The sequence below is a fragment of the Mustela putorius genome, unplaced genomic scaffold (genome assembly GCF_011764305.1).
Source record: "Mustela putorius furo isolate JIRA1106 unplaced genomic scaffold, ASM1176430v1.1 tig00003962_pilon_pilon_pilon, whole genome shotgun sequence".
Classification (NCBI taxonomy): Eukaryota; Metazoa; Chordata; class Mammalia; order Carnivora; family Mustelidae; genus Mustela; species Mustela putorius.
This window is the reverse complement of record NW_025422106.1, coordinates 9506424-9529940: the sequence shown is the minus strand read 5'-3', so window position 1 is coordinate 9529940 and position 23517 is coordinate 9506424. Positions and strand designations below refer to the sequence as shown.

The following is a 23517-nucleotide window of genomic DNA, read 5'->3' as shown; positions in this document are numbered from 1 at the left end:
GATCTTCTGTTATCAGTCTGCTTTCTCTCTGTGCTCCACACTGGGTAATTTCTGCTGCTCTGTTTTCCAGCTCATTGATTTTTCTCCCACCTTCCCCTCATGCCGCTGTTGGGCATATATTCACTGAGACTTGGTCTTTCAGCACTTGCATTTTTCGGTTATACCATTTGCATGTAGTTTTTCTTTATATTTTTCCATTTCCTTGCTATGACTTTCTGTTACTTTGCTTAGGCATTTTATTTCTTCGTGTGTTCCAAGTGTGTATGTAATTGACTGCTGAGACATTTTTATCATGGCTGTAGCCTGTGTCAGAAAATTCTCACATCTCTGTTCTCTTGTTGGCCTCTGTTGACTGTCTTCTTTCACCCAGTTTGAGACCATCCTGGTTCTTGCTCTTGTGCATGATTTTCAGTTGAAAGCCAGATATTTTCATATTTTATGATACCCAGGCTGTCTTTTAAAATGTGTGTTTGAGCTGGCTTTTCAGAAAAATCACTCCAGTGTTTTTAGCTGTATTTAGCAGGAAGAATAGGGGAAGTTATTTCTCCTCTGCTTATAAATTCTAGTTGTCTTTGAGTGAGATTCTAAGATTATTGCAATCCAGCTATTTCCTTAGAATCTCATAGGATGGAGACAAAAATTCTAAGACATGGATGTAAAAAAAAAAGTCTTAACAGCATTTATCTTTTTGTGTTTCTAAGCAACATGATCTCATGACTTCCTCCCATCCCCCAGCTATTAGTCATTTTTCATTCCTGTGGTCAAACCCAGTCTGAAAGGGGAGGAGAAATTTCTGTTCTTGTATCAACTTAACCATCTCCACAGAATCCACTCTGCTGATCATTCAGGGCCTGATTATCTCTGTAGCCAGAAAGGATGCCAAAATTTAGTTCCCTATTTTTAACCTGGCATAAATATTTTTGAAGTAGGTTACAGAAACAAAACCTTTTGCTAATCCAGTAATCTAGCCTTGATATCTCTGATCCCCTCTTCTGTTGCTTTTTCACAAGTTCTGTAAGTTGAATCTAGTTTTGGAGATAAAGAATCTGATTGCAGTCTTCCTACACCACTAGGATAAGATGAGAGAGTATTCCTGATGGGTCCACAGAAAAGCTCCCATCATCTTCACAGGTGCCTTTATCCTATCCACTAGCAATTTACATCTCTCCTAACGCATAATAGGAACCCATGCTTAACCAGATGTCTCAAAGAAAAGAAATGGAGGGAATATAGTTAACAAACATGTGCTTAGGGAGATAAAACTCTTATTAAAATGCCTATAGTAATTTTCAGAAAGACACCCAGAATGTTGTGATGGGCCAATCAATATATGGAATTGAAGTATGTAGCTATTTATGCTTAATAAAATTCACTTCTAGAAAATTTATACTGAGAACAGTAGCTGTCACTGCAGTCACTGAGGCTTTGCCCAACCCTGGCTCTGAGATAATTCCAGCCTAAATTATATCTGATATAGGCACAGGGAGTCAAAATGGTCTACAGTTACTGTAGCCAGTAACTATATATATTCCAGTTATATATTCTTTCCTATCTTATGTTTGGTCCTCTTGATACTTCAGCAGTTCTGAGCTGGGAGAGATTGGATTCCCCTTAATTCACGTCTATGGTTTAGAAGCCACATCAAATACAGAGAATCTATTGATGATAAGTAAGCTCTGACCCATGACTATAGAACAGCAAAAGCCTGAATATGTTTTAATATAAATGGAGGTTTAGTATGATGTTATGGGTATGCTTTTTGGAGGAATTAGTATCCTGGCTTCATCACTTACGAGCTTGGGCAACTTCTTAATCTTCCTCATCTAAACAAGAAGTGGATAGATCCTGCCTCCTAAATTGAGAGCATTAAATGAGATATTGCATACAACACATACACTAGCGTGGCCATGGTAAAAGCTCTATAAGTATTACTGACTGTTACTCTGCTACCACTTCTACTTCATTTCTCACATAAATCCATCTAAGAACAGCACTTTGTTCAAAATGCTGCATTTGGTAGACTGTTTTTTTTTTTTTAATCAGATACAAACTCTCTTTACCCTAATAGAATAATTAAACCTGTTGCAGATTTCATGCCCATAACCAGCTTTGAAGGCAGATACTATTAGACACTTTCAACCCATCAAATGTTTATTTTTGGAACCCCTCAGCTAGGGTATCATCCACATTTCCTCCCCCTTTTTGCCCTCACCATGTTTATTTGGTCTTATGCCAGAAACTTCTTGGGGGTAATTCAAATTAGCATCCATTACAGATGAATCTAGAAAAGGTTGGTTAATTATTATCAGATGGATACATGAACCTTAGCAGTTTCAGAAACCAGAGCTAAAGTGATCTTATAAAGTTCTAGTTAAATCAACACAGGGATGTGCTAGTCTCATGATGACTTTCATGAACTTACCTCTGAAATGCTAAGTATTTTCTCACTCAGAACCTCATTCTAACTCTATAACTTATACCAAAGATCACACTGTACCTGCTCTTAGCCTTGTAAGTCTTACAAAAGCCCTTGGCCAAAAGCAATAAAATTTGACCTGACCTAATCCTGGAGTCGCAATGGATAATGTGTGTATTTTTCATTCAGTAATTTAATGTGGAAATTAACTGCATGTGTCACATATTCCCCATCTTAAAGAGAGAGCTTTTCTGGTTCTAATGTTACACAAAAATTAAATATGTAAACACTCTTGTCATATAAGACTCCTTACTTTCCTGATAGCTTAAATAAGCACGACAAAAGACTCCTTTGGAGAAATTTGTTATTTCATACAATTGGGTAGCCTGCTGCATGAAATTCACCCGCTATGGTCACAGAAATGATGGCAAAAGATATTTTTTTCTGGTTCCCTGAAAGATCTGAAATAATTTGCCTGCTTTGGCTTACTGCGTTATTCTCTCCTATTTGCCAATACAGGAAAAACACTGTGGACCTTGACAGAAAAATTTTGTTCTCTTTCTCTCTGAGATGTACTCTTGGGCTTTTCTGCCCCCACGCATGGATACAGAGTGTCTCTTTTGACCTGGCCTGTTTCTGTAAATCTCTTCCTAGGCCTCTTCGGTCTCACAGGTCTCTTTCATTTTTTTCTTCTCTTAACCCACTCTGTTTTCCCATGTATTCCATGAAATTTTTTTTTCTTTTGGTCCTTTTATTAAATTTAATGTTTTGAATAGATCCATGTGGTTCAAATATCAAAAGGTATAGCCGGTGATACAGTGGCAAGTCTCCCTCGGCCCCCGCCGCCATCTTCCTGTTCCCAGACTTGCTCTCCCCCTGCAGGCATCCGCTGTTCTTGGTATTGTAGGTATCTTTCCAGGTTTCTTAATTCACATGCAACCGAACAGGAATATCGACCACCCCACACCATTTTATGTAACCGGAAGCATATTATATGTACTCTTCCAAATTTTTTTTTTTGGAAACTTAATTTATCTTGGAGATCTTTCCATATAAATACATAATGAGATTCCACATTCTGTCCTATAGTTTCTGTATATGTGTGTGACAATTTAACTAGTCCTCTATTGATAGAGGATAGATTTTCTGTACTCTTAAAAACTGTATATATGCAGTTTACTCTTATGAATAATGCTGACAGGAATAACCTCGTGCAAATTTCATTTTATAAATCCCTAAGCGTATCTGTAGGATAAATACTCCTAAGAAGAATGGCTGGGTCAAAGGTTATTTGCATTTGTGATTTTGATAGGTATTGCCAAACTCCATAAGGGTCCTAAAAATGTATTCTTCCATCAGCATTCTATGAAAGTGACAGTTTCCTTGACTCTAATCCACAGAGTATGTATTAAAACTTTTGAATTTTTGCCCTTCTGAAAGGTGAAAATTGGTGTTTATTTTAAATTGCATGTCTTTTATAATGGGAGAATTTGAACTTCTTTTTATATACTTAGGAGCCATCTGTATTTCTGTATTAACTATTCTTCCCTCATTTGTTTTCTTATAGATTTCAAAAGCTATTTATTTATATATTAGAAAGATGAGTCTATACCTTTTGTATAAAATGGTGCCTTTTTAAATGTTGGCTTATAGTTGTTTCTATTGAAGATAGTTTTTTTTACACGAGGTTGAATTTACTCTGGGTCTTGCATCATGATGATGAAGGCCTTTCCTACTCTAGTTTTAAAGGATTTCTCCCAGTTTTTTTTCAGAACTTTCATCATTTCGTTTTATTTTTACACTGAAATATCTGATCCCCTTATAATTTATGCTGCAATAAACCATGAGACATGAATCCAATTACATTTTCTGTACAGTAATCTTATTGAATTTTACACCTTTCCCCTACTTATGTGTGATATTACTTTTATCTTACATTAAATTCCTGCATTTAAAGCTACCTATGGTAGAAGCTTCCCTTCTAAACCATTAGCTTATCATGTACCAGTATGGCACTGTTGAGTTACTTCGGCTTTATCATGTGTTAGAATCATGACTTTCATGGTGGCCTAATAATAATGATGATAGCATCATCTTAAATATATATATATACAGCACACTGTAATTTACAAGGGACTTTCACTTACACTACCTCATTTGTTTTGATCCTTATAACGTCACATGGGGCAGCTGAGACTGGTACTTCTGTCCTCATTTCATATGTGGAGAAACTGAAGCCCACAGGAGAATCTGAGTATTTGCCCACTATCACCAGCAGAACTAGTAGGAGGCAGAGTGATGATTTGCCTCTTCCATCGTTGCCAGTCCATGGTTCCACTTCTCAGAATGTCTAAGACATTCTCTCAGTATCTCTTCTCCAGAGAGCTTGTTTGTTCCCAGAGGTTCTTTCTGTGCTACTGAGTTCTGTGCTACTGAAGCAGGACCTTCAGCTTCATCTAACCCTCTTTGGATCAAAGAAGGCACAAAATGATGAAATCATAGAATGCTAGAGCAGAATGAAACCCGAGAGATCATAGACTAACCTAGTCATTTTCTGGAAAAAAACACAACAACAACAACAAAACAAACAAACAAAAAACAAAATAAAACCAGGAAACCAAAGCCAGAGAAGTTGTGACCTTTGTGCTCAAGATCATACAGTTTCTAAGAAGTCAGGGCTAAGCCAAAACTCAAAGATAGTTCTTTTCATGTGGTTTAATAATGAAGCGAAGGAAAGAAATGTTGTATGTACTTTTGAAACTAACCATCTCCATGTTTATTAAGTTTATTAAGTACCTCCACAGCCAGAAATGAGAGGTATGAATGATAATGTACCACATGCAGACACTGTGCTAGTCATTGGGTTTATAATGGTGAACCAAACAGGCATGGTCCCTGCCTTCATGGAGAATAACAGTATAGAAGAGAAACAGTAACAGGCAAATAATATTTGGATAAAGATGTAATTACAAGCTGGGAAAAAAACTATAAGGGAAACTTACATGGTGTTCAGAAAGAATACAACAGGAAGACCTAATTATTTAGATTTCAGTGTCTGGGAAACCTTGCACTGCTCTCCCTATGCCTAACTCCAGCCTGCCGTGTGGTCCCTGCAGCATCTCTGTGGAGACCTAAGATCTCATGGATCAGTGTGAAAAATCACTGATCCTGTCTTATTCCCTCATTTCTTCAGAAAACAGAACTGAGGTTCACAGAGGAGATGTGACTTACCCAAAAAGGGCACCTGGCTAGTTACAGCAGAGCCAAAGGTTAACGACCTCCTGCCTTTCTGTCTGTTGAAACATCCTCTTAATGCAGACTCATGTTCTGCTACCAGAGTTTGTAGTGATACAACTCTTCACAAGTCACAAGCTCCCTGGAGACCGGCACTTTGACTTAGTTTATACCATGCCATCATCAGCACCCTGCATGGAACAGACAAATCAAGCCTTTGACAAACACTTGACAATGAATCTACATATTTTCTAGAAAATAGTTTCTCCTGTTTTCCTTGAGTAGTTCATCAGTACTAAAGAATGAGCTGAACTGCCCTAACCTGAGTGCATGTTTTTAGAATTTAAAGTACTTTGTAGGGTAGCCTAAATTCTTTGTCAATGGGCAACTTTTCTTTGGTGGTGAATAGTTTGACCTAAGTTCTCTTGATAAGTTGTTTCTATTTACCAGTGTCATCCTTAGCACACACCTTATCAGAAGTAGAAGTGGTTGGTCCAGGCTGGAAATGGCAGCGCCCATGGTGAGGAGGGCTCAGCTTGCATGTAGAAGGCCCTCACCTATTTTGTAGCGCTCTCCAGTATGGAAGTTGAGCATCTAAACATCTTCCTGAAGTCACATCGTGGAGAGCATGAGAGACCTGAGTTCATCACCTACCCCATCTCCACATCAGGTCTAAGCCCTTTCCCTGGGGAGATGGTAGTTGTACTCTATTCCAGAACTCTCACATAAATCCACTTCCAACTGGCTTTGGCTATGAAGATGAATAAAGAGAACCTGGGCCACCACCCAGTGGGGACCACAGCACTGGTTTGGACCATGACTCTGCACATGGACCAGAAGAGAATTTGGGACCTTAAGCTCATCTTCCCTGCTTGTATCAAAGGATGACCAGTATAATGATCTTCTATCCCTTTGCTTATGGCAAGAGATGGCTTAAAGAAATAACTTAGATTGGTCCATGAAAGAAAAAATAGTAGTAGAAGTGGTTGATTGGAACAGAAGAGAATACAACCCCGTGTATCTGGATTTGGGTAACGTGTATGCAGTACTTCTTGGGTGTTACACACTTGTGGCTCATGGACATGTCCCCATTTAACAAGCAAGGCAGTGGGATTAGGTAGGGGTTATGCCTGAATGGTATTTAGGGTACCTTGACTCCCTGACTCACTATGCTTCCCCTCAATTTTCTTTTTCTTTTCTTTGGGGATGAGAGGAGTGATAGATTTGGAGAATTTCAATATTATTTTCCATGTCTACATTTAACTATTTAACAACTATGTGATATGAAATGATAGAACAGTCAAGACTGGTTTTAAAATGGGGGGAAAACAGAGTAGCATTCTCCCTTAAAGAAGCATTCCAGGGGCGCCTGGGTGGCTCAGTGGGTTAAAGCCTCTGCCTTCGGGTTGGGTCATGATCCCAGGGTCCTGGGATCAAGCCTCGGCATTGGGCTCTCCGCTCCGCGGGGAGCCTGCTTCCTCCTCTCTCTCTCTCTGCCTGCCTCTCGGCCTCCTTGTGATCTCTGTCTGTCAAATAAATAAATAAAATCTTAAAAAAAAATAAAGAAGTAAAAATTAAAAAAATAATAAAAAAATTTTTTAAAAATAAAATATTTAAAAAATAAAAAATAAATAAAACCAAAATAAAAAAAAGATAAAGAAGCATTCCAGAATGCAGGAAATGCTCCAAATACAGCGATGTTCATGGCAGCAGCATTTGTAACCGTGAAACAACTGGGAGCAACTTGAAGAGCCAACGATCAAAAAAGAGTAAAATGCATACTGATGTATTCCCTGCAGTATGAATGGACTGGAGCAGCGCTTCAAAGCAGAGGTCATAACATGGGGGTGTGAGATAGAAAAGAAGGCGGACAGCAGAGTCACTGAGAGGGACTGTAGGACCTCAGCAAGTTCCTCTGTTTGCCTCAGGCTCCTCAGTCATAAGGAGAGGATAAATTATACCTATTCTCTAGGGCTCTATGAGGTTTAGAAGAAGCAGTGCTTATAAAGCCTAACCCAGTGCCTGGTATGGGGTGTGGGCTTGACATGTTCACCATTATTATTAAAATACACGGTCTCAAGTGATGATGGGGTCAAAAAATATTACAAGTTCCTTCAAAGACTAGATTTCTTTGGGCTATAGGACTGAGGGTGAGTAATTTGTTTCTTCATTTATGATTTCTCTCCTTTGCCATATTCTGTAATTTTTATACTGGTCTTTCCTTTTGCCCCCCACACCCTCTCTTCATCAGAAAAAACTGACCTCTACTGACGTGCTCTGAGGCTGATCCCTATGGACTGTGTCACCCAGGGCCCCTTGCCCTCGGGCGTCTAGTTGGGTTCAGCTGGTGTCTGGGTCTTGAGATGTGTGTGTCCTTTCACACCACACCTCCTGACTGGTGCCCCCCAGGTTTTACGCCTCTCCCTTCAAGTGTAGAGGTGCTAAGAGCTTCCCATTGTAGCTGGTCGTGGGTACTTTGCTATCCCTTCTCCATTCATGAGCCTTGCTCACCTTTCTGTAAATAATCCCATCATTAAAATTTCTTCCAAGTTTAAGCTGAGTATGCCTCTGTTTCTGCTGGGACTCTGGCTGATACAAGGAGCATACATTATTTTTATAATTGGGAAAATTTTATTTAAGAAGCACAAAGGACCACCCCTGCCTCCCACCTCCCAAAAGGAAGCACTCCTCACAGAGTGGAGAGGCCCCTCAGCTTCCAGGCTTGAGGGTGATTATTTTTGTTTCATTTTTGAGCCCTCACATGAAATTAGGCTTCAGGCTAGAACACCTATTTCTTAGAAAAACACACTTTCTCCTGGAGAGAAATTCTAGAAAGCAGTCGCGGGCTATTGACAAACTATAATGCTGCAAAGGGATCTGGCCAAAATGGAATCAAGAGGAAAATCTCCAAGGGGAGAAGGTGGCCCGGAAGTGGCTCATCACCTGCTGTGCCAGCTGTGTGCTCAGTTGGACAGTCGTGGACAGAGCTGTGCCTTGAGTGGAGACCTGCCTCTGTCTGTGGCCACTGGAAACTCACCAGCCCCTGTGGCGTCTGGGCTCAGCAACTGCCAGGCTCCCAGGGGGTAAGTGATACAGTTTGTTCAGTCCAGGGGTGGGGATGGCGGTGCGAGGTGGTGATGGGGCTGGCTGGGGGGGTTTGGGGGGGGCTTGGCACATCATCATGCACTGCTGCACGGTTAATTCTCGACTGGCAGGCTGACTTTCCCCAGGAGGAAGTGTGGGGAGGCATCTCACAGTTGCATGGCGATAAAGAGCTGCCTGGTGGGCCTCCTACTCTGCCAGGAGGCTTCGTGGCTCCAAAGTTCTGGAGGGGTATGTGAGGGGGAGGAGGAGGAAAAAGCCACTCTACTCAGTACTGATGTAATCACCTTTGCAGAAACTTTCCAATGGCAAGTGTGTTGAAGACAGCGAGCTCAAGGGGCCCAGCAGGTTACCAAAGAATGAAACTGAAGGTGGTAGTCGGCATGTGGGGCGGGGGGGGGGGGGTGTCCAAGAAGAGAACTGTGGATGAGTGATCAAGGAAAGGGATGAGATGCGAGGGTCAGTTAAAGACAGCGTTGGACAAAGTCAGTTAAAAACTATCCTTAACACTTTGCGCCCGATTTTCTTTATACTATGAAGTAAATTCTTATGTTGGTGAGCCGCCTTTTCCCCAGCAACTTCTAAGACCCATAAATAGGCAGACTTGAGTGCTTATCATGTTCATTGTGACTCCCAGTGAATTCACTGAATACTTAACTATACATATGTTATATGTACATATACATACATACACATACACACATACATTAAGCCCTGTGCCAAGTTCTAGGAATACAGAGATGAACAAAACATGCCTGCTTATAGGAGGTTTACAGACTGATGGGAAGGATCCGTATTAGAAACATGACCACACATTCATAGCCTGGCCACGCATTAGAATGACCTAGCAGCTCTTGAAAAGTATCTACGCTTCAGTCTCTATCCTGCAAAGACTCAGATTTGATTGGTCTTAGAAGGGGCCCTGGCATGGATCCTAAGGGAATTCTAATGGTCAGTTTCATTTGAGAATACTAAATATGCTCGTGGTTCCATGAAACATTATTCCCATGAAACATTCAATGACAGTCAAGTGAAATTTGGAAAATAATTTACTAGATATATTAGAAATTCTAAAAGGTCATATAATAAACTCCGGAGACTCTAAAAGTTCTATAATAAGTATATTTCAACTAAAAAACATACCACAAAAATGAATAGATGTTTGTAATTTGTGAACACTATTTGAAAAGGCATGGTAGAACTTATTAGGCAAGATTTGTACTAAATACTTAGAAATGCTCCCTGAAGGAATGACTTTGTAACAGAGACCTGAACAATCAATGATATAAGGTCAGGAAATGGGAGGGGGTAGTGCTCTAGGCAGAGGGATTGCCATGTACAAAGGTCCTGTAGTGGGGTAAATGCTTTTAGAACAGAAAGGTGGTCAATGCTACTGCAATATATGAGGTGAGGGGGAAGAAAACCAAGATTTCTACCTTCAAGGAACTCGTACCTTAGGGAAAAACTCACATATTCCAAAAACTCCAATTACTCTATGGATCCATGATTTTCCAACTATAACAGGAAGAAGATGAAATCACTGTCAGGAATAATCCTCTTCACCAGCTGATATAAAAACCCAGTTTCATGTTTGTCCCTAGGTAACTTACATAATTTTTTGAAACAGTAGAAATGCTTTCATAAGTATGTTGGCTTAGGGTAATAGTAGTATTAGGTCATGTTTACTGAGCATTCAGCTGGGTAAGAGGGAGAAGTGACCTGGAGACGGAATCAAGATTCCAAACTGACACACACGCCTGTCTTAACATTTTTCTCTCCAAATCCTTTAAAAGAAAAACAAGGTACAGCGTTTAAAACATATTCATTAGCTAGAAAACAAAAAAGTGAGCCATATATACCCATTTCTCTCATTTCCTAGCAGCCACTAATCTGTTCTCTATTCCTATAATTTTGTTATTTCAAGAGTGTTATATAAATGGAACAATATGCTATGTAGTCTTAGGGGTTGGCATTTTCAATCAGCATAATTCTTGAGAGATTCCTTCAGGCTGGTGTGTGTCTTGATAATGTGTTCCTTTTCATTGCTAAGTATCATTCCATGGTATGAATGTACCACCACTGGTTTAGCCATGCACCAAATTGGAGGTCACCTGCCTTGCTTCCAGTTTTCAGTTATTACAGTCAAAGCTGCTAGAACAGTTGTAAACAGGTTTTTATATGAACACGAGTTTTCATTTTTCTGGGATAAATGCCTACCAGTTGGTAGGAGGTATGGTACTTGGGTGGTTTCTTTTTTAAAGAAATTGCTAAGCTTTTTCAGAGTGCCTGTATCATTTTACATTCCCACCAGCACATATGAGTGATCCGATGGCTCTGCATCCTTGCCATTTGGTATTGTCCCTATTTTCAAATTTTTTTGCTACTCAATAGGCACATAGCAAAATTTCAGTGTGTGTATGTGTGTTTTAAAGATTTATTTATTTATTTTGGGGGCGAGAGAGGAGAGAACGTGCGTGAGAAAGTAGGGAGAGGCACAGGGACAGGAAGAGACAGAATCTCAAGCAGACTCCCCACTGAACAAGGAGCCTGACTCAAGGATTCTATCCCACTACCTGAGCCACAATCAATAGTCAGAGACTTAACTGACTGAGCCACCCAGGCACCCCTTTCACTGTAGTTTTAATTTGTATTTGCTTAATGCAAACCCAACGAGTTACTATTATATAATGGAACATGAATAGATAGTAGTAGAGGAGGGAAAATAGGTACTATTCTGAAAGGACTATTTGAAACAGATTTTGAATATGATAATGGAAAGTAGGGTAGGAAAGAGAAAAGAGGCAATTAGAGATTTGAGGAAAATATATAGGTAAGGAAATATAATCACAGTACACTATTTGACTTCGCAATGTCAAAACTTACACACTTAGAGCAGGCCGCACATAGTGACTTCCTCCCAAAGAATACAGGATGGAAGGGGTTAAACCATAACTTTATTGCGGAGAAACCAGACAAACACACCTCAGCCAGGTGAACACGGTCAGCGTCAACAGTGATGAGTCATACTGGGAGCCTGTACTCTTGATATGATGGGATGAAAATGGGTAAAGCTTTACCTCTGTGGTCTTCCATCCCCAAACCCATATCCCCAGCCTAATCATATCAGTCACATCCGAAAGAGGGACACTCTACAAAAATACCTATACAGTCTTCCTCAAAATTGTCCAGGTTATCAAAAACAAGGAAAGCCAGAAAAACTGTCAGCCAGAACTCAAGGAGGTATGATAACTAAATGTCATATGGGGTCTTGGATGAGGTCCTGGGACAAAAAAAGAGACCTCAGGGGTGCCTGGGTGGTGCAGTCAGTTGAACATCCAACTCTTGATTTTGGCTTGGGTCATGATCTCAGGGGTCCCCGTGAGATGGGAGTCCTACGCTCAGTGTGTACAATCTGCAGGGGATTCTCTCTCTCCCTCTCCCTCTGCCCCTCTTCCCACTTACACCCTTTCTCTCTCACTTTCTCTTTCTCTCAAATAAATAAAATCTTTAAAAAAAGAGAGAGTTATCAGGTGGAAACTAAGGTTATCTGAATAAAGTCAGGATTTTAGTTAAAACAACAACCAGAATCTCCACATTCATAATAGGATAAACACTGCTGACTTAACTAAAAATGGAAATACAATGAGGTGGAGAGAGAAAAGGATACAGAGGAGTGTGGTGTTATGAGAGTTAAATTCTTTTCTGTTCTAGTTATAATTGCATACATAAGACCTGCAATTGCTGCATCAAGAAAGAGCCACAGAAGTATTATTAGTGAAAGTAGACAGGTAATTATAAGAACTAGAGGAGTTAAAACTGGCTGGTGCTGAAGAGAAGGGGAAGAAGACTGAAGAAGGGAACTTTTTTTAAAAAATTATAAGCCTTTTAGTACAAATTTGGTTTTTAAAAATCCCATTCTTAGATCATTTTGGACAAAAATAAGATGTATATAAAAAGAGACAAACTTGCAGTTTGAGTCTATCAGTTTAACCATATACTCTTTATAAGGAATGTTTCTCAAACATCATAGGAAGGCTGAAAATAGTAAGACAGAGAGGCAGCAGGCAAATGAAAACCTAGGAAGCACTGTTAATTACAGACAAAATAGAAATTGAAGCAAACAGAATTAAGCAAGACAAATAAAGCAGGTTCTCAGAGATCAAAGATCAAAGGAACAAACACTTTAGAAAAAGGGATTTAAAAAACACACGCACATCCACACTTTATACCCAATGGAGTTTACACGTTCTTTTCAAACACCAGCGATGGTCCATATACACTGATTTATTGGTTAGCTACAGATAAGTTTTAAAATAGCTCAAAAGCATACTGAGCACATTAAAAATTTTTCTTATTATGATAGAATTAGAAATTAATCTTAAAAATACAGCCAAAAAATATGGCCACTTAGAAGTTTAAAATAGCTTGCCTAAAAACGCTGCTTAAAGTGGAAATGATAATTTTTTTTATAAATAAATGATTATAGCACCTCACTTTAAACCTTTTGGATATGGACAAAATAGTAGGGGAAAAGTTATAGCCTTAAATACATGGATTAGAAAAAAAGGAAAATAAAAGAATGAGTTAAGGTTCCTAGTTAAAAAAAAAAAAAAGAACTGGGAAAGAGAATAAAGTAACCCAACAGAAAGTAGCAGGAATTGGCAAAGCTAAGGCTAGAAATTAATAAAGTAGGAGATAAGCAAGAACTAGGTTTTATGAATGAAAAAAGTTAATTCTTCAAACAAATCAATAAAATAGACAAATGTTCAACAATTCTAAAAGAAGGGGCACAGATACATGACTTTTGAAATACTAAAGGAACCAGGATCACAGTGGAGATCTAAAAATTATGTTCAATGCTATATCATTCATCATAATCCACATGGAGCTTCCTTAATTTGGTAAAGGTTACCTACCAGACCCCTATCCTAGACATCACACTTGATGGTAAAATATCAGATGCACATTGACAAAAGCAGGTAAGAGAGAAGGATACCTACTGTCCCACTTACGCTGCACAATGTAGTGGGAACTAGAAACCACACTGACTCTAGTTAATAAAGTGAGATCCAAGAAAGAACAGAAAGTACTAGAAAGGAAGGACAAAATGATCCTTACTTAGAGATGATGTTAAAAGAAAAAATCATAAGATGCAAGATAAACTACTGAAGAGAAAAAGACAAAAACAAAAAAAAGCCCTCACCATTACTAAGAGCTCAGCAAAGCAACCAACTAAAGATTTTTTCAAACTAGCACTCGCTCTTCTATTGTCCCACAAATAGCCAATTAGAGACTCTATCTTGAAAAGAGAATTCATTCATAATAGCCATAAAATGTGTTAAATAGTTCCCGCATGAAACTTAACAGTGAGTGTAGAAGGCCCATCTACAGAAAATTATGAAATTTTCCTGAATACATAAAATTCGGCTTGATTAGAAAGACCTGTTTTGGATGGAAAGGCTCTCTCCAAATTAATTTAGGAATATGATGCTACCCCAATATGATTTTGAAAATTAAACCTGACAAACCAGTTTTAAAAATTCATTTGGAAGAGAACATGTGTACAAACAACTGTGACATTTTGAAAACGGTTACCATGGGAGGGACTTGCCCTACCGGATGTTAAAATACTATAAAGTTACTCTGGTGTGAAAATTAATAAAAGGAAACACCATTTAAGATGGATTGGGGAGGCCCAGAGCAGGAGTTCTTACTCCCTACCACTTATTGTCAGTGGCCCAACAGGAAGAGATGGACCCAGCAGGAAGAGATGCACATTGGAAGTCTGTTTACCTACTACTATATTACTCCAGCTGGAAGAAAGGTTCTTTTGCCGAAACAACGGTATGGCCAATCAGAGACCTCACAACTCAGCCAATGGAAAGCCACTATACTTCAGACTCCTTCCAGTTTACTCCAATAGACTTTTTGTTTCTAACACCCTGCCCAACTGCTCCCTTTCCTCTTTGAAGGATGTTTTTCTCTTTTGTTCTTTAGGCCTGTTGTAGCTTGCTTAACCTGACTTGCAAGACTTGCAAGTCTCTAGGGTTGCTAAATAAACCTGTTTTTTGTTTTTTGTTTTCCTTCTAGTAAAATGACTGAGGGGTTTTTGTTTGCTGTTTTTTTTTTTTTTTGAAGGTTTTATTTTTAAGGTTAACAATGGCTATAGACAGGTGAGTGAGACAAAGAATGGGACTGCATAAACTATTCCACTTCTACTTAATAGTCCCAGAAGCAAGTATTGGCCCAAGTAAAACAGAGACACATACAAGGATTGTAATATAATAGGGGAAAAAATGGAAACAACCTATATTTATCAGTGGAAGAATGATTAGATAAATTATGGCACCTCTAGCTAGGGAATAGGAATACTGTTCGGGGATTAAAAAGAATGAAAATCCAAACACACTGACATAGAAGGGTATTTGATAGATATGATACATTGCTAAATTAATAACAACTCTAGACATGCCTGAGTGGCTCAGTTGGTTAAGTGTCTGCCTTTGGCTTGGGTGGTGAACTCGGGATTCTAGGATTGAGCCCGCATGTGGCTCTCCACTCAGTCTGGAGTCTGCTTTTCCCTCTTGCTCTCCCTCTGTGCTCTCTCTCAAATAAATAAAATCTTAAATCTAGTTGTAGGATTAGACTGTGATAATTTTAGCACATAAACCTAACATCTGTGTGCTTATACATGTGGGTATGTGCATCAAGAAAGGATTTGTAAGGCCGTACATGGTACTCATAACAGATTAGATTTGTGACAGGGCTGGGCCACTGGAGGAAGGGTAAATGTTTTACCTTGTCTTTTATATAACCTGTACTGTATTGTTTGAGGGTTAAAAACTTGCCTAAATGAAGAAAATGCAAAAAGGCTGTGCTTTACAACATACCATACTGGAGAAGGGTTTTAAGGTGGTTCACAAGACGGTCGAAGAGTCAAATGGCTGGATCCGGACAGCTTAGCCACCAGGGAGGAATCGAGAAGTGACCTAGAAAGCCTGCGGAAGCCTAGATGAAGGAATTTGAATAGGGCTGCCCTTCTCCTGCTCTCACTGGACTGGCTGCTTTTCCTCATCATCATACATTTAGTTGCTGAACTTATTTCTATATTTTTACTTGTATGCAAAAATGTTAGCCCACTGAGTTTCCTGTCCCCTGTACATAACAGCTTCTGCCTCTCCTCGTTGCTTCTCATCTGTAAACTTTTGCCTCACCCCCACCCACACAGGCTAACTAAAATGATAAATCTTTTAGTTTTGTGAAATCGAGTCCATTCAATCTACCGATGAGAGTAGCTACCTCATGCGTAGGATCAGACTAATTCTTCAATTATTTAAACATGGAAGATAATTATAGTCTCTAATGCAATGCACTTTTCTCTTTCGAATTATAAGGTGTAGGAGGAAAAAATTATTAGAAGGGGTAAAAGTAATATAAATACTAGGCACTGTGCACCCAAGCCCCATGAAGTCAGTTTTTTCTTAAGTCTTATGAAAAGATGGCCCAGGTGATTAAGTCATGGTCAAGTTCATGCTATTATTACAAATTGTCGACCCTGAGGACTTTCATGGACAGATGGTGGACTCTCCCTCCTAGAAGCCATACTGCTCCCGGACATCTCTGTGGAATTCTTTGGCTTTCTTTCTTTCTGGGAAATAATTTGAGAGGTGGCAGTTGGCAGAAGCACCACCTGCTCTATTTGCAGGAGGAGATACACTACCAACTCTGGAAAGGTCTTGGCAATTTCTGCAAGAGGAAATGCTTTTCAAATTTTTTTTTAAGAGAATGCCATCAATTGAAGAGGAGTTAAATAGTGTGCTATTACAAGCCTTTGTAGGAAGGAATTAAGGTGGTGGCTTCTAATCTGTTGGAGAAGGAGGTAAGAAGAGATGGGGAAGGGCACCACCCAAACCAGTTACTGCCCACACCCACCAGGGCAGCAACTGAAGCAGCTCGTCATTGGCAAAGCCTGAAGGGTGACCATGTCAAGCCCTGCTTTTAAAATAAAGATAGAAAATAATTCATCCTGTGGATAGAAAACAGATGCCACATAGCATCTGTCAAAGGATACTTTCCTTTCCATTCCCAACACAGCAACAAGCAGCAAAATCACTTTTGAACATGCTCTCTGCTTTGGGAATGCAGAGAAATGACATATCCTCTGCCAATGGGAGCTGCAGGCAAGTTACCCAAGGCGAGTGGGGGGGGGGGAGAGCAATTCTGGCAACTGTCCAAAACATCAAAGTGTTTGAAATAATCCTGGTTTGGCTCTATAAGCCATGGAATTGGTGAGATGGGACCAAAAGATGCCCCTCCTCTTTGAATCCAAGGAAGAAATACCTGGAAACAGACAGTCATTCTCTTAGCGCCATTTCCCCACATTTAAGGGAGATGGAAGCAGAAAACTCCAGTGGGTCTTACTCAAAACTATTTCTGGGTTTTAAACTGAAATTGATGTCTTTAATGTCCAAGTTGTGACAGCAGTTGGCCCGGTGCTTGGTCCCTGGGCCTGAAGAATGCTTATAAAGAGATGCTCTTAAAAAGATTTCTGGATATCAACAAACAAACAAAAAAAAAAACGGAACATGTTAATGAGTTGAGTGTACACACGTGAGAAACGGAAGGATTCAGATTTTCTTTGAAACACAGGCTTCGGTCTGAAGGGGGAGAACATCCAGTTGTCAAAACAAGCTTGAGGTTTTGTGAACCCAAAAATTCTGGAGAGCAGTTTGAGATGTTTTTCCAAACCCTAAATACTGTAGGAGTAAGCCCTCCCTCTAACCAATTAGATAACTGACATTTCATTCTGTGGATTTCTCGATTGTTTCATCTTTTTTAATGCAAATAAATAATTAGCCTTGTTTCAGGGTAATTTTGCTAATATTTCTGTAATTAAATAATGACTTCAACTGAATTAAAAACTGTCCTGCTGTCTCTGGGTGCAGGAGACTGCCAGCTGTTTTAAATAACCCCTGAGAGTGGCCAGGTTAAGGACTCAATTTATGACCTTATAAATTAACACAAGGAAACCTACTCCATAATGCAACAGACAATTCTATTTATAATGCTTAATTAATCTCCTCCAGTCGCTAACAGAACCCACTTGTGGCTTTCATTTTCAACCTCACCCAAATACAAGTCTCCTGAGATGAGACGTGTTAATATGTGAATGCTGATAGAACTTGCTGGCACGATGGTCGAGTATTAAATAGCTGACAGTCTGGATAAATTAGCTCCCGATAGCTCACTAATCAAATGTAAGAAGAAAATGTCGAGCTTGGCAGCACTGATGAAACCCTTCATCACAACCCGGAGCTGGAGAGAGGTAGAGAGAGGAAAATGTCCAAGTCTGCCACTGCCCGCAAACCCTGGCTCTGAGTTTCAGGAAGTCCTGGCGGTGCAGGCAACCAAGACAAAGTATCAGAACTGTATCAAAGGATGGCCGTGGGAGGCCACCTTGGGTGGCTTCATTTGTCTTTTGTCACTAGTACCCTCAGGCTACCTTCTCTCTGATACAGAAAATCCCAAATGGTAACAAATGCTAGACTGCCTTACCTCAGGTAGTACAAAGTGGAGTTATCTGGAAAATTCCAAGTACCTCAGAAAGCTACAGGTGTGGGCAGAGTAATATTTGCAGACCTAGAAAATTCTCTGAGGGAACAGGCCCTGGGAAGGAGACAGGAGGCACATAGACTGCTTGGACACAGGACTGCTGCCTTATGGGCTGGCATCTGGGAATCTATGCACGGAGGACTTTATCAAGTTGTGGGGCCATTCAGACTACTTCCATATGTCCCCCTGAGTCAGGAAAATCGACTTTGCTCTTTTTTTTGACCACCGCATTCGAGAATCCACATAATGGGATACTTCTGGCTCTGGTTTTTGTCTTCAGGCAAATTCCTTAACCTCAGTGCTTCAGTCTTCTCACCTACAAAGTAGAAATCCTAACAGTGCCCACTGATAGGGCTGCTGTGAAGATCACGTGCAGTTAGTGTAGCCGATAGCTTGCCGAGGTGCCGGGTATACAGTCGGTGCTCTGCAGCCTTGGCAGTTCTCATCCCCGTGTCATTCTGCTGTCCGTCTCCTCTGGGCTCCCTCTCTCCTTTCACAGACACGTCAAGCTGTCATGGCTCCCCCAGCTAGCTGCCGAACCCACTTCCCTGTTCTTGGCCCACATCTCTTCTGGTATATCGTACACAGCCTTGCAACCCAAATATTTCACCATCTACCTCTGATCCTGTCCCTACCTGATTCAGTGTTCTGCAGAGTTCATCAAATAATGCCGAAAACTCCTTAAATTTGAACTCAGGTCCCCCTGCCTCCTGTGCTCATTTCTCTCTCTGCTCTGACATTTCACTGTGCCTTTTCGTGAACCCTCAGCGCCCCTGGAGCCACAACTGGTTTTCTTGCTCCCTTTTGCCTGTCCTAGCATGCTCTTGCTTCACAAGTATTAACCTGTGCCCACTGTTCTCTCCACTTGGAGATTACTTTCCCCTTCAACATCTTTTGGTCCAAATCCTAGCCATCCTTGAAAGCCACATGCCACCTGCACCTTGGGGCCTTTCTGATCTTATCCTGTTACCTCCCTCTTTCTTTTCTGACCCCTAATGTCCTTTATCTTTTTTTTTTTTTTTAATCCTGAACTCCAGTTTACCTGCTGTTACAGGTATCAAGTCATATGCCCCACTACTTAGTATGTTCTGTATCCCATCCTCTGAGCTCCTTGGATGGAGGCTGATTGTTCCTACTTAATTCTGTCTCCAGACCTACACTATGCACAAAACAGGTCTTCTGCAAACAAGAATGGGATTAATATTTTGGAGGGGCTTGGCATAACGACAGCCTGGTCCTATGGTCCATCTTCTCTGTGACTTACTCTCATTAACATTTTGCTCTGTACATGAGCACCTACGGAAATATTTCAACTCAAAAAGTACATGGCATAGAAAAAAAATCCTACAAGCAGGAAAAACAAACATACAAAATGCACAACTGATCCCCAAACAATGGACTGTTTTTTTAAGAAGAAACAATGAAAAAAAAAAAACCAAAAAAACAAAAAAACCAACAACCGGACTCTGGTACCTTTATATCTGGTTACTACAGCTGCGTTGACACTAAGAGGCTCTTGAAAGCTGACAGTGAGTGCCGTGCTGCTGGTTACCATGAGACAGGCGTTGGTTGGCACCTCAGGGGCTTCTAGGACAGAAGGAAAAACGTAAGGATCTTAACATTGCAAATCCTTTTTAAACAATGTTCCTGCCTCTTCAAAGGATACCCTGAAACACACACTATGGAAACATTTGTTTGTAGAGCCTAATAGCTTTTGCTTTTGAACATTTTCATTAGAAGTCTCAATGGCCTTTATTTGTTGCCATCGTGGTCTTATTTGAGCATTAGAACGTCTTCTGAAGGGATAAATAATACCAGTTAAGCCTTCCCAAAGTATCCTGGAAACCCAACAGGAGATTGGCCTGGACCAGTGGAGAGGAGGCCGGGAAGTGTTAGCAGAAGCCGGCTGCTCATAGAGACTGCTACGTTTCATGAAGTACTTTCATGGAAATCATTTCACTGGAGCCTTTCTGCAACCCTGCTGGGTAGAAAAGGCAAGCAGAGCATGTGCCTATTGAGGATGAGGAACCTGCAGTCCAAAGAGGCCACACTACTTGTTCAAGGACACAGCAAAGACACACAGCTAGGACGAAGCCCCATGGCTTCCGGGGCCTGATTCTGGGGTCTTCCCAGGACAGAATGCCAACCTGCCTTCTCTCATGGTGCCTCCTATTATATCATGTAACATTTTCTGAAAAAGAATTCACAGACGAATGCCATACCTAATAACCTTGGGTTTTAAAGGACTCCTGATAGTTCTAGGTGTTCCTTAACACCCAGAAGGCGTTTTGTGATTTAGAAAATTCCCTCTCAAATGGCAGAAGTGTAAAACTATGGTTGCTTCTAGTAGTAATCTGTCCTAAATGAGGCACAATTGCAAATGCATTTATTAAAACAAATGCTGCATGTCTCTTTTTTTAAATAAGAAAACACATGTATCAGCACCGCTGAAGAGATTGTTAATTTTGAAACAAACTTTCATTAGTGTTAATTTTGAAAAAAACTTCCATTAATGTTAATTTTGAAACATACTTTCATTAATGTCGCTTAAGTTGTTTGCTTTAAGAGAAAGGATGAGGCTTAGATGCAGTCCTTACTATACAGAACTGCTTCAGAGAACAAGATTTTCACTGCCTTCGTCTTTACCTATAGGACAAAGCAGAGGCAGATATTCCCAAACTAATGAACTGATCCTTTCCCTTATATTTAAATCCTCCAGTCTAATTTTTTTTTCATTGTCGTTTAAATAAGATCTCCTTTTGGAACAAGATTTTAATATTCCCCAAGTGTCTGAATTTGATACTTTTGTATATTAGGGACTGCTGTACACTGTACCTTCCAGTGCTAATGAGCATTATCGAGAAACAAGGCTTTCCTTAAAACTAACAAAAAGAATTGACGAAGAGAATGGAAGTGCAGACCAAGCATAATTCAGGGGCTGACTGACTATCCTCTGTGGCCTGTATTAACCGAAGGTCGGTTTATATAAGCGCTCTATAAAAAATGTAGTAGAGAGTTGAAAACAACTTAAACTCGGGTTGGAGGCAGGAACTGGACAAACAAATATTTTCCACCTCCCCATCCCAAAATATAGCCACTTAGGGTATCAGACCATCCAGGTTATTAGGCATTGGGGCGTATCGGGTGGAAAGCACTAGATGAGTGTGACATGGTGGAGAGAGGCCAGCAGCACTGAAGCCTCATGGCTGTGGTCAGAGAACCTACTGGGAGCCAGAAAATCAAGCAAGACAAAAGATCCTTTTACAGCCGCCCAGAACCCTCACTCCAAATAGGCTGACAACGGCCATCCATGACCCTGGAGCAGAGTCGGGGAAAAAAAAAATCAGTAAAAAAAGGCCTGGCTGTGTCCAGCCAACCTGGCTTCTAGTTAAACGCAGAAGTCTTCGGCTTTTACTCACTGGCGTGCTCGAAGCCAGTCCTCATGCGTCTGTACAGTCGACACCGCCACTCCCAAGCTCTCAGCTGTTTTTCCTTCTCTGTGCTGTCCAGACTTGGTCCTTCGTTCTCCACCTGGGCAGACAGTTCACTCACCCTCTGCTGGGCTTCCTGCACCAGTGTGGTGAGGTGCAGTGCTCGGCTTTCCAGGCTGACAACTGCAGGGAAAGACATGGGTGACTCCTTTCTCTTTCTGGGGGAACACTGTTTCATGGGCAGGGGAGTTAAGAGTTGACTTTTGGGTTTAAAAAATGCCCGGGGTAAGTCTATGTTCCTTATTAACTGACTTATCCAACAAGGTCTACGTGGTGACACTGACAACTAGATTAAATGTTAAGTCCATCAATTTAAGATGTTCATTGCCCTGGTGCCCCTCCTATAATATGTGCCCCGAACAGCTGGCTAGCACAGTTCATTAGAGTTCCACCATCAAGTACCCACGAGGACCACTTCTAACCCAGACTGCACACAGTTGTTTCCATGACCTTTGCAAAGACAAACATTTAGGGCCAAAAGCTCTTGTAGGGCTAGGAAGGTCGTAAGAAAAGGCATCCAGGAGGCAAGCTGCATTCTGTTAAAGTTGTTTGGTGTTTTTTTGGTGGGGTAGAATCTGATTAGAATGTTCTGCTCTTAACCACGTTGTGCCCAACGCACAGACATTTTTGTACATAGGTCTTAGTGGCGTAATTGTATTGTAATTAACCAATTTATTTATTGCTGATGAAGTGTTCTATTCCCACTGCCACAGTAGCGGTGGTGAGTCCTCATGACTGGGCGTGACCAGACTATGCTCTCCTAACAATTCCATCTCTGATCATGATCTCAGGGAAGGAATCTTCTCTGCAGATGCCCATGCTCATCAGCAAGTTCTACTACTCTTCCTCCTGAGAGAAATTATACAGTCTGATATTTCTGTTTTACCCCATACATGGTGTCTCCATGAAATTCACGTCATACTGTTCACCTGACCGGCCCTTGTGAGAGAGAATGTTCATGACAGTGACAGAACATTTCACATTCGTGTGTTGGGTTGGGAAGCTGCTTCTGGGGGTTTCCTCATGGCTCCCATATGTTTGAGGGGGGCCTTGGAAGTCCCTTGCCAAGGGAGGCAGGAGGACGTAGTTCGTGGTAAGGAGGCGACAGCCTCAGCATGGGTGTGTGGAAGGAACCACAGAAAGAACGGGACAGACCAGAATCAAGCTCAGCTGCTGTCACCAATGTGTGTCTGACACTGTGTGACCAAAACAATATTTCATCCTGGTGGGTGGGAACGAAATCCAAACATTTCATTCTTCTAATTAAGGGAGGAAAATATTATGAAGATAACTCAAGTGAAAATTTGTTAGGTGTATTTTGAAATGGAAATTAGGTGGTTATATATTCATATTCTCTGTGCTCATAGGCATGTCTGCATTGATTACAGGAAATGAATACTCATTTATTATTGCCCCTGCTCACCATCAGTCTCAATTTATTTACAGATGAGGTCAATGAAAAATTAGGCAAGTCTTTTTTTTTTTTTTTCTTTCTTCTTTCTTTTTCAAGTTGCTGTTTAGAACACTCAGGACTGTGTTTTGCTGCAGATTTCTCATGGTTAATGAATGTTGCTGTAGCAGTCAATCATGTACTCTGAATACCGTCACACTTTTTTTAAAGCCTCAGTCATGAGCCATGACAGAAAAATAAACAAATAAATA

The 23517-nt window shown here is 40.6% G+C and overlaps 1 protein-coding gene across 1 annotated transcript in view; it reads right to left on the bottom strand.

The window, feature by feature from the left end:
• The window catches only part of ANKFN1 (ankyrin repeat and fibronectin type III domain containing 1), a 251754-nt gene that overhangs the window by 97515 nt on the left and 130722 nt on the right, over nt 1-23517 (bottom strand). Inside the window, exons 5-6 of the mRNA XM_004747354.3 lie at nt 21784-21978; nt 19838-19951 (exon numbers count right to left, since the gene is read on the bottom strand). Of these exons, the coding sequence (XP_004747411.3) occupies nt 19838-19951; nt 21784-21978 (309 nt within the window). The remainder of the gene's footprint in view (nt 1-19837; nt 19952-21783; nt 21979-23517) is intronic.